At 40.4% G+C, this 12,343-nt stretch overlaps 1 protein-coding gene across 1 annotated transcript; it reads right to left on the reverse strand.

The window, feature by feature from the left end:
* Positions 1–229: 229 nt before the first annotated feature.
* On the reverse strand, positions 230–10,265 carry LRRTM4 (leucine rich repeat transmembrane neuronal 4). Its single transcript, XM_072639161.1, has 2 exons — positions 9,589–10,265; positions 230–7,656 (listed from the first exon to the last, which is right to left on the reverse strand). Exons 1-2 carry the CDS (start codon positions 9,590–9,592, stop codon positions 6,104–6,106), a joined length of 1,557 nt encoding a protein of 518 aa, XP_072495262.1. The 5' UTR covers positions 9,593–10,265; the 3' UTR covers positions 230–6,103.
* Positions 10,266–12,343: the final 2,078 nt, after the last annotated feature.

Below are 12,343 nucleotides of genomic sequence, written 5' to 3' on the forward strand. Positions count from 1 at the left end.
CTCATCTCCAATTTGGTATGGATTCATAGAATTTCAGGTGCTGTAATAAGTATATCCAATATCACTGATATTAATTTCTAAAGGCAGAACTTAATAGAGGAAGATAGATAGACAGATAGACAGACAGACAGATAAATAGATAGATATAGAGGCAGACACCTCTCTCTACCTCTATATCTATCTATCTATCTATCTATCTATCTGAATATTAGCAGTCTTCTAATAAAGCCAAGTTCCTGTCCTTGAAGCGTAGCACCTCAGCTGGCACAAAGTAACCCTTAACAGATGCTTTTCAGAGGATAGATGAATGGTTTGGCATTGACTGTTTCAAGTTTTTGATGTACTTCCCATTCCTTTAACCTTCAATTAACATGTGTGCGCTCTGACTTCACCTAGCCCTCAGTCCTCCTATCGCTTGCTAACATAACTGTTTTGATCTAACATAAAGATCTATTCCAAGGGGTAACATTCTAATTAACACATTTATTTTAATCATTATATTCCTCAGTAGGGAAAACATAGCCTTCTTATATCTGTTATTGAGCACTGCCCATTGCCTTGACCCTTCCCTCGCAGTTTCTGGGAGATGGTTTGCCAAGTGGGTAAGAATTTCTTTCCCATAGGACAATCTGCAGCTTCCTAACTTAGGTTTAAAGTTCTAAGAGGCTAGGATTTACAGGAGAAAAGTATCACAGTAATTTTTCTTTTACTATTAATCTGTGTTCATAAACACTGAGAATACCCTTAAATTGTTTTAACTATTATACCTAAATCTGTTTTAGATTAAATGAAACTGCAAAAGTGTTAAATTTTGCCATGAATTTTATGCTTTTCCACTGACAAGAAGATCATTCTATTTTCCCAGACATTCACTTCATGGGTTAATATACCCAGTGTCAAAGCCCGATTGTTTTATATGACCATTTCTGGATCATTAGTCATTTACAAAATTCTGTGTTACTCTGATTTAGAGGATGAAAGTCCTTCAGGATTATAAAATTACATACACAGCACTGTCTTAAAATATTATCCCCAAACAACATATTATGTATAGAGTTAGACAAGAAAATTTCTGAGAAGGCTGAAGAAGATAAAACAATACATTTCTGAGAACTGTTGGTATCTCAAGAAAGAAGTCAGTGAGTAGGATAAGAAACACTGATTAATGCTTTGTACTCCAAGGTGGATCGTGAGCCCTCAACCTTCCCTCCAACATGTCCCATGACATAGCGGTCTACTATGGAAGCTGGAGAAGACAGGGTCAAGTCCTGGACAAGATCTATTTAAGAGTAAAGGATTTTAAGACTAGATTGCCCATCATAGGCCAAAGCACGAAGGGCCTTGCTTTCTCTTTTATCTTCAGTTTGGCAGATTGCTTACAGATGACAATTTATTGTATTATTAATGCCTACAGACACTTAGAAACCATATACAAAGGAAAAGTTCATTCATTTAAAAAAAAATATTTTAAAAACAAAAGCATTTGAGTCCTGACAGACAACTGGGGATTTTGAAGAATAGCCAGATTTTGAAATTAATTAGGTAGAAATAGAATGAATTTTTTTAGAAAAATGATTTATTTGGAGGAAATATTTTCCTTATTTTTTAATCTCAAAATCAATTTGTGCAGATAGACACAATTTTAATGGAAAGAAAGCTGTGAAATGTCATGATATAAGAAAACCATAGAAATGTTAGGCAACCAATATAGTCAAAAGTAGTCTTCCAAAGAGACAAACAGACTTAAGGAGCTTAGGCCCAAGAAAGGCATCCAGTTTTATTTGACTTGTTTTACATGTCTTTCTTTTTTCCATTTATTTTTGCTAATCAAAATGAAATCGATGGCTTAGGAAATACAATGTTGAGAAGTATTTTTTAAGAATATTGCAAACCATCCATATCATACAATATATAAGGACTGTCACAATATGTTTTTTTTTATCTTTATTACAATTTCTACATTTGTGTATAGGGATAAAAGTCTATGAGATGAAGAATCAGGAAGGGTAATGGATCTGAGCCTACCACCATCTTATCTTTGCAAGGGTATATGACCTTTCTAGGCTATTGGAATGCTACCATTCAGGAAACCTGGAAAATGTCAGTGTCTAAAGTGTCTATAAAATAGTCAAGGGAACTAGGAAAGTGGACATTTTGCACCTAGCCAGAGACTAGAAAAGGGATAAGGATTGCATAGTCACATGATGTCTGAAATCTTCTTGGAACTGATAGAGACAAGAAAACAATTAAAATCTCAAGGAAATGCAAATGAATCCAACCCACTGCTAATGCATCCCTATAAAAATAAAAACAAAAATAGAATCACTCACCAACTTTTAAAACCATCACAGTTTAACCCTTAAGAGACTACACTATGGTGTTTATTTCACGGATCTGTTTTCTCTTTTCCAAAAATTTACCATGGCATTTTTAAAATTTAAAGTCAAAGGTTAAAATAAGAGGAACACAGATTTAGAGCTAGAGGGGTCTTTAGGAGTCATCTAGTTGAACCCTCTTCATTTTTCAGATACGGAAACTGAGGCCCTGAGAAGCTTAGTAGTTTTGTCCAAGATCATGGAGGTAAGATGTCACAAATGCAGTAGAATTTGAACTCAGATACTCTGACTGATGATGAATTGCTTTTTCCACCGTACTCCACCATGTCTCCTTTCCCAAATTTCTTGGTTTACTTTAGGTCATTATTCTTTTAGTGATTAAGTTTCAGTGATAAAATTAAAAATGAAACACTCAGAGACAGAAGCAGTCACTGGTTTATTGTGTATGACCCCTTCATGGAGAAATAAATAAATAAATAAAAGTCCCTCAGGAGGTGAAAGAGATGATTCCATTTAGCGAAAAATCAATAAAATGTCACGAGGAAAAGCAAGAAAATTTAACGATTTGAATTTTTTTTCTTTCAATCAACACATTAAAGTTAGGGAAGAGCTGTTTAACCATTACGTCTTCTGTGTCTAGTTGCACTCAGTGAATAAGCTGTGAGGGACCCTGCCAGGCTTATCACAATGGGACAACACTGACTGCAAACACCGTGACTCCTGAGTCCACTGTTTTTAAGGTGCTTTAATTCCTTCCATCAAAATATTCTTTATTTATAATGTTTTGTTTCATGTCTGCTTTCTACTTAATAGATTTTATGATTGCCAAATATTATGTATATATACATACATAAACATATGCATGTATTAATACATATATACATAGATGTGTACCTTATGGCACTTACAAATTGAACTGGAGAAATAGAAATATTTATATGTGTATGCATGTATGTATATTTCTGTATATATACATGCACATATATATTCACATATAAAAATATATGCTACATACACCTGTGTTTACAGCATATATTTATATATCAATAATTTTCCTTTCTCTAATTTGACTTGTAAGTACTATATGGTTTATAATCATTTTTAAAAAGTGAATACTTTTAAGTATGACATCAAATATATTATCTTGGCCTGCGGTGTCTTTGTGGTAGCTTCTGGATGCTATTGCAGGCCCTGCACAATGAAATGCATTAATAACTCTTTGAGTTTCTTTCAGAACTTAACAACTGAGAAAATCCCACTGCATATATGAAACATGAGGAACATGAGAAAACTTGACTGTCAAACTTTAGCTAATGAACATTAGTCTTTTTTTTTCTGTTTCAAGAATTATTCTAGCAAAAATGGTATGAACATAAAAAGAAAATACTGATACATAACTAGTCTCCCTAGCTAGATAGGTTTTCCTCCAATATTTCCTCTCATAAATACTGCCCTATGGATGATTTAATTTTTTGAGAGAGAAAATGATTTGTCAATTCATATACTTTTCTTTCAGACACTTCCCCCCTCCATTAAAAGCAAAGCTACATAAATATTTCCTTGATAAATGTTTCTTCAAGCATTTTGAAGGAGAAAGAAATAGTATGAAAAACAATAGAAACTATAAGAATAATGGCTGTTATATCAAGTGAAGTGTGATCTAGTCTTGGGTATGTTATTAAGCCAATGTTTTGCTTTGGCTGAAACAATTTCTCTCCCCAAGACTTGTTTGCTTCAACTGTAAAATGATGGGATTGGACTTGGTGATCTCTAACATCCCCACTAGCTTTCAAATGCCTCTGTGAATTTCCTTCCTATTTAGTACTTCTCCAAAGGGAAGAAAAAAGCATTAGTTGTTAGATAAAGCAAGGATACCTAATTAACTTAGTGGAGAGGATGGTCTTCCTTCCCATTCCATCTTGCTCAACATTTAAGTGGGTATAAAATATAAGGCACCAATAGGGAGGAGGTTCATTACCAAGGTTAGCATTCTAAAGTGCAAATGAGGGTTCAAAATCCATCGTCTTGTAGACCTTCTTAGAAGGCCCTCCACTACCACCCAGTATTCAGATAGGAATTGATAACCTGAATGTCTTTTTTCCTATTCATCCTCAAGATGTATCAGATGTCCAAAGAAAAATGAAAAGTTCACCATTGGCAATGCTTTTCAATAGTCCTCACTGTGCTCATTTGTAGGTTTTTTAAACTGCAAAGATTTGCCCCAGTGTTTTAGTTACTTGTTACTTTAGTTACCCCAGCTTGAGTACTGTAGTCTGGTTGGAGCAGAAACAGTTTAAGGCTAGATGAAATTTACAATATTGTCTGGTTGATGTGGAAACAATGGGTGGGGGGGGAGGAGGGCGGGGGTTTAGTCACATGAGTCTACACTCCTCTGAAAAATCTCTTTTCCAAAGACAAGGAAAGGTAATAGTATATCAGACAGCCCCCTGCCAATGCTGAGCCCCTCCCTATAATGGAGTAGTTGGATGATAGTGTCACCATAATTATTCATGTGTTAAGGTTCATTTTGTCTTAGAATACTATGAATTTATCCCTAATTATGAGCTAGGGGCAGAGACTAAGGAAGCTGTAATTTTGTTCTGGTTTTTATTACGTACCCACAATTTATCTTAAGACCTAAAGAATTCAAAATGTGTGTTCATCACTGATGATATTTCTTCCCCCAAATCCTAAACATAAATGCTGAGAGGCAATCCCTTAAAATATTGCTTTGAGACATCCGGTGAAGTTAAATGTATAGGAAGAGAAAATAGTCAAAACTCAATCCCCTGCCCTTCTCTGTAACAGTATTTGTGGTCAGTTTTAGTCAAAGAGATGAACAGTACACATCATTTCCTTTTGGGATAACACCAGCAGTAACAGACAGTTTTTAGCTCATGCCTTGAATTGTATAATGGCTAAATCACCTATAGTATCACAGCCCAGTAGAAGCTACCTCTTGACACATAGTTACAGTTACACAAATCCTCTGATTCCAGACAACTAGCCAATACTGAAACATAATATGCCTTTAAAAACAAACCAGAAAAAAAAAATGTCACAGGCCCTTCTGATGACAGGGAAAATCCCACATAGAAATAATAATAATAACAACAATAAAACCTCCTTGTATTATAGCAGAGCAGACTCCTGATATTCTCTAGGTTGGTATAAAGTTTGAGATGGAAAGTAAAAAGTGGCAGGTATCCCTGTGTGTTAGACATATAGCTATTACCTGCTTGAGTTAGAAACTGAAACATTTGCAGCAAAATCAACCCTTGGTCAATTTCTCTTTGGTTTATATCCTCTTCAAATCCAACAATTTTGGTATTATTTTTTTATTAACATGGACCCTCCTTCATTCATATTTCTAAAAAAAATAAAATAAACAAACAAACCAGAAAACCAAGAACCAGACAGCAAATCCACACTCAAAGAAAAAAAAATGAAAGAAAGAAAAAAGAAACAAAAACAGTTCATAAAAGTCCAACCCCTATGTACAAACTTTAAGAAGTAGATGCCGCAACACGGAGGTTTATTCCAATTTAATCTCATCCTTGAATGAACTTCCTTCAAGTCTCAACTCTTTTAAAAATAACCACAGTCACTTTCCTGGTGGTTGTAATTTAATTAAATAACCTTTCACACTGAGCAAAACCCCAAAGCCAAAGGCTCATTAATCTTTCTAGTGATTAGGGACACCTCAAGAGCTTCAAACATTTACCTCTCCTTCCCAGCAGCTGAAATGCTTTTAGGAGGATCATGGTTCATACCTCACATTCCCTGGAGCCAGAGATGGTGTATGTGCAAGGCCCCGATCCATTAACTGATACATCCATGGTCTCAGAGTTTGTTGGCTTGTAGTCCACGTAATACTCCTGTAACGGGGAGTTCATTTGTCTTTCAGATTCTCTGGCCTTTTTCCGGCGTCTCTTCATGAGAGAATGCTGCTGGAGTTGCTTCATGCTGGCCGGATAACGCTTCCAAGACACGTAGATTACCAAGAGGATCATAGCCACTGAGAGAAAGAGGGCCACACTGCCAGCAATGATCTTGTGGAACGACACGTGCTCATACTCTGGCTCTGTGCCAGGCATCGGGAAACCTGGGGAAGGGCTTGGGGTAATTGGAGTGGGTTGGGTGGTTTCCAGTTTGGAGACCGTGGGTTTGAGAACAATCAGTGGCTTCTGGGGAGTTTGTGGGGCCTGATGAGACTTCTCTGTCACAACCACCTGAATTTCAGCACAAATATTGTATGTTTCCACAGCATCGCTGACCTTCTCCCCCTGGATTTGCTTAGGGCCCGCACATATCATGGTGCTCTCTTTATTTCCTTTGAAATTTTTAAGCCAAGAAAAAAGGGGGCAAATGCTCCGACTGCATTCCCACATGTTCCCTGACAAGGTAATGGATATTAAAGAGATCCAGGCATTGACAGTCTCCTGAGAGATGTTGGTGAGCTTGTTGGAATCCAGATTCAACTTCTGCAAGTTGGGCAGGCATTTAAAAGTGCCTGGTTCGATCCCTTGGATATCATTCCCTGATAAATCCAAGTTGTGAAGGGAGCTCCAAGTCCATGTCAAGCCTTGGTTGATCGAGCGGATCCGATTCCACTGCAAATAGATAGAGCGAAGGTTGAAGAGTCGGGGAAAGTGAGCAAAGTTGATCTTAGAAAACTGGTTGTGCTCCAGATGGAGCTCCTTCAACTTCAAGAGGCCAGCAAAAGCATTCCGAGAAAGGCTGCGGAGGCGGTTGTAACCCAGGTCCAGAAAGTCCAGGTTCCGGCAGTCTTGGAAAACACGGATGGGCACTGTCTTCAGAGAGTTGGACCTCAGGTGCAAGATGATCAGTTTCCGGAGGCCCTTGAATTGCTCTGACTGCAACGTTTGGAGTTTATTGTAGGAGAGGTCCAGGTTCCGCAGGTTCGGAACCGGGTGGAATGTCTTGTTGTGCAGGTGGGTGATTTTATTAGAGCTTAGAATCAATTCCTTGAGCCTGCGGATCCCCTGAAAGGCGTCCTCGTCCACAGAGCTAATGTAATTATGGTCCAGATAGAGCCACACGAGCTGATTCAGCCCTGCAAACTGATTGGCTTTCAGTTTCTGGATGCTGTTGAACCGCAGCGATAAGCCCTGGGACCCACCAGAAATGTTCTTGGGGATGTCTGCGAAGGCGTGAGACTCACAGTACACAATTTTCCCATCGCATCTGCAGTTCCTGGGGCAAGGTCTCTGAGCACCCGTAAGCATCACAAGCAGCACTGTGGGCAACAGCACTAGTACCACGCTCATGCCTCTCAGCTGCTTAATTAAATGGAAACCTACAATAGGGAAAGAAGAAAACAAGTGGGCATTGGAGGCTAGGTAAATCTCTCCCTAGCAGCTTTCCATAGGGGAGGAGGGGCTTCGGAGTGCTTTGGCAGGTGGGTGGGTGTAAAGGCAGCTTACTCCTTTCCCCCCCTTTCCTAAGGCTTGATTTTCCTTATCACTGCATAGGAGCTCTTAAGGAAGTGTCTCTTTCTGGATGCTCAATTACTTTGGTAGTGATTTATGGGTCTCTGGAGCTGGGCACAGTCTTCTCGGGTTCCAGTGGTTCCCATGTTCATCAGCACGATACGTTGCAGGGATTTTCTTATCACCTGCCAGCACAGTTCTAACAAGTAACATATTTGTCAAGTCACTGTATTGAATACCAGCCATGGAAGGAAGAGAATTGTGGCTTCTGGTGATTTCAAAGGGGGGGAGGGGGGGTAGGTTTTCTTACTTAATACCACCCCCACCCCCCACTTATAAATCCTTCCTGATTGGGGGAAAATGTGATTGTTTAACATAACTGCAGAGAAAGGAGTTCATAGGCTGTAAAGTTTCCCCTGCCGTAAAATGTGTGCCCCTCGCCTAAAAGAAAGCTAGGATGCGAGGTCTGGGAGATGGCATGGGGACGGATCCCGGCAGCCAATGGAGCGTGGCATGCAGACTAATAACAAGAGCGGCAATCCCAGGCTCTTAATAAATGCATACGTAATAAACACACAAGAAGATAACTGCGTTTTGTGGGTCCCTTGCCCATGATCTATGCGTGACAAGCAACGGATGCTGCAAAGTTTCCCTCGCCAGAGCGTCATGAAACGTTTCCTACCCGGCGAGAAATGGTCCGAGGGCAGAAGAGTTATATTACTCAATACAAACAGTCGCTCTTTCCTATTCAGAGACTGATGAAGAGAACAGATCAGAACAGTTTCTCTCCTTCAAGTCCGCGTCCTCCCACCCCCCCCACCCCCTCCCAACCCCTAGTAATGTCAGGACTGCTGGGTTCCCGCAAAGTTGGCTGCTTCTAGTAGTCAGGTTTCATTTCCCTGTCGTTTGGATTTTAAAGCTCTTCTCTCTATCAATAACGGTTTTATTATTTCTCCAGGGGGAGGGGGAGAGGAAAAAATAAAGACTTCGGTTGACTGCAGTTTTCTTTTTCGCATGTTCCCAATTTTTTAAAAAGAGGCAATCAGCACAGATCTTTCATCTAAAATCCTGTCTTCCAGTGAAATGGATTTTTTTCGTTTTAATTTAGACCCTGTTCTTGCACTGTATTCTCTCCTCGCCAGCCCCAGTCTCACTGAAATACGTTCCAGTTATTCCAGACAGGAGAAGGGGGTGGGGGTGCTAGAGAGAAGGTTGGGGGGAAGGCAGTCACACTTGAAAAAATAAGGCTGGCAAATGACTGCTTGAAATTTGGAAGCTGGGTTAGGGCTCTGGCTTCAAATACAGGAACAATGCTGGTGAAATCACCTCTAAAGTAACAATGCCACCCCCAAACAGACACACAAACACACACAAACTGGAAAGTGTTAACTAGCCTCCTGACAGCCAAGAGGACTCAAAGCATGGGTAATATTATCATGGAATCAGGAGGCAGCCCTGTGTTTGTGTAGCCCACAGATCCCAATCTGGCTATGCAGGAGCAGCTAGAGATCATCTGAGGAGGCATCCCTTTTTTAGTCTGGTCAACTCCTTTCTGTGCATTTACAGAACCATTGCATACTGGGGGGTGGGGGGGAAAGCTGCAGGGGGGAGAGGGGGGGAGGAGAATGATCTAAAAATATTGTAACAACTCCAGTGAGTCACCTGGCCAAGTAATGTCCTACTGCTAGCTGCCACCCTGCATCACCCCCCTACCCTTCTGTCAGCCTTAATGCCATGGCTGAGTCTGTCCCCCCAGAGCTAGAGCTTAGATGAGAAGGAAATAGCAAAAGTTCACTTACCCATCCTTTGTCATCCAAAAGCAGCTTCTCCTCTCTTTCTTCCTTTCCTTCTTTCTTTCCTCCCTCAGGTCTCTTCTTGCTTGCTCCCTGGTCTTTAATCCACCACAGCCTTCATGCCATGGGTACAGCTGTCACTCACAACCATCATGATCGGGCATGTGTGCCAGGAACCCACACAAAGTTCCCCAGAGAGGACAAGGGGAAAAAAAATAAAAGAAAGAAAAGGAAAAAAAAAGAAGAAATGGGGATTGGGGAAGGGGGGAGGGAGGAAGCAGGTGGGGGAGGGAGGGGAGGAGGGAAAAGGCTCTAGGCTCTAAGGGCCATTGTATGATTGACCAGAGGGCCCCAGGCTGAAACTGACAATCCCTGTGGAGGGGCCCTAGCGCGTCGCAGGAAAAGCAACCAACTTCTCTGAAAAGCTTCCCCCCAGTACCTGGCATTCCTTATGGCGCTGCCTTTGGCCATGCCCAGCTCCAGCCAGGCATCCTCTGGGCCCCCCCCCACTTCTGGGAGCAAGTAGGCCTCCCTCCTGGGGCTGGAGGGAAGACCAGTCCAACCCAGGGATTTCAGAAGGCAAGCAAGCTCTGTTTCTCCATTGAGCAGGGCAGGTCTGGAGCGCTTTGTAGCTAGGCTGAGAGGCAGCTCTTGTCTAATTCCGAAGGCTTTCCCTGAGACTGATGGTGCTCGGAGCTTGTTGGTGCTAATGCTTTCGTTTGTGATACACTGAGTGCCCTCCACTGGAGAAAACAGATCGCACATTAAAGGCATGAACAAGTGAGCCTGTCAGGGCTTTGCAGCCTTCCCTCTCTGGTTCATACAGGAAAATTAAAGGCACAGAAGCCCAACCCTCCCCCCCCCCCCATTATTAAATGTTTATGGGAAAGATTCCCTTGCACTGACTGCAAAAAACTAAATAAAACACCTGTTCCCTCCACATTTAGCAATCAACAGTATTTATTTAAAGGAGGCCCTGACCAGAATATGTATTCCCTCCCCAAATTACAAATGTTTTATTATCCTGATGCAACAGGGGAAATGGGGCATCATACAGAGCTTTTTTTTTTTTTTCTCTCTCTCCTTGGTTTGTTTTTATTTTTAAAAGAAGCAACTTGAAATAGGGCTGAGCAAATCAGGCTGAGAATTAATTATACAGAGCAAGTACCTACAGCTGGTAGTTGAAAACAAGGTTGTAAAGTCCATTGCAAACATGGTATTAAGCAAGAGGGGAGACAGAAAACTCAAACCTTAGAATCAGAAAGATGGAGGTCCATATCCTACCTTTCCAAGTGTACTGGATCCTCAGCTTCTTGAACTTCATCATCCAGCCAGACTTGGATATTTGGTATTATAGTTTATGATATTTCATTTCCCATCTCCATACTTTTGCCCAAGCCATCCCCTCTGACTGGAGGCACACCTTTCTTACTTTCTCCACTTGGAATTTTGTTTCCTTCAAAAAGTAACTCAAGGTATCTTCTACTTGAAACCTTTCCTGATCCTCCCCCCTCTAGCTATTCTTCCTCTCAGTTATTTGATACTTACTATGAACACAAATATATACACACACACACACACACACATATATATATATATATATATGTATGCATCTTATGTGTATGCATCCAGTGGCAGCTAGACGGCACAGTGGATAGAGCATCAGGAAGACCTGAGTTCAAAACTGGTCTCAGACACTTTACTAGCTGTCTGACCCTGGGCAAGTCACTTAACCCCGTTTGTCTTAGTTTCCTCATCTGTAAAATGAGCTGGGGAAGAAAATGATAAAACACTTTAGAACCTTTACCAAGAAAATCTCAAATGGGGACACAAGAGTTAGACACAACTGAACAACAACTACCACAAGAAGTTATGAGATGGGGGAGGAGTCAGACTAGACAATTATTGGTCTGACTTAAAGTAACTTAACCAATGTTAAATAAGTGAGAATACTTATCAAATGGGTCAACCAATCAGAGGTACCTGGCACATGGTAGGTACTAAATAAATACTAATTCCCACCCCCTTCCCCTTCATTTTCTGTTCAATCAAAATATTCAACTAGGTATGAGAAGAAATCTGACCTTTTTGTTTGATGGAAGTTGTTATGCTCTGTACAAATTTTGGCAATGAGAATTGGAATATTTGATATCTTCGTAGAAGAGAGAGAAAGAAAGAGAGACAGAGAGACAGACAGACAGAGACAGAGAGACAGAGAGAGAAAGAGAGAGAGATATTAAGAATCCTTTTTTTGTACTATGTTATGGAAATACTTGTTTTATTCCTTTTTTTTAAAAAAAAAAAGTCAACTTAGGAAATGATATCTTGAGGGCTGTAGCAAAGGGAATCCAGGAATTATGATTTGCCTCCTTTGCCATAAGTGATTTCTAAGTCTGAACCCACTTTCCCTTGGATCCTTTATGTACTGGTAAAAGACTGTAGGGGAGTGATACTAGTACCAATTATACTACCACAGTAGAGTCTCATTTTGATAAGTTTTTTTTAAAGACTGTCTAAGTAATAGATTACAGCTAACCATCCGTAGGGGAAATATGATGGTGAAGGATAATGAGAATTTAAAATGATCCTCAAGACTCTCAGGGTCCCCTAGAACTCAGGGAAAGTGCTGCTATGTTTCAGAAATTTAAATCAATTTTAGCCCTACAAATCCAAGTGAGTAAGATGGTCCATTCACTCACAGAGGTTGCCTTCTGATAAGGAAAGCCAACACATACAGGGTAGTAGTGCCAGGGTAGTGTTT

Source organism: Notamacropus eugenii, chromosome 1, assembly GCF_028372415.1.
Source record: "Notamacropus eugenii isolate mMacEug1 chromosome 1, mMacEug1.pri_v2, whole genome shotgun sequence".
Lineage (NCBI taxonomy): Eukaryota > Metazoa > Chordata > Mammalia > Diprotodontia > Macropodidae > Notamacropus > Notamacropus eugenii.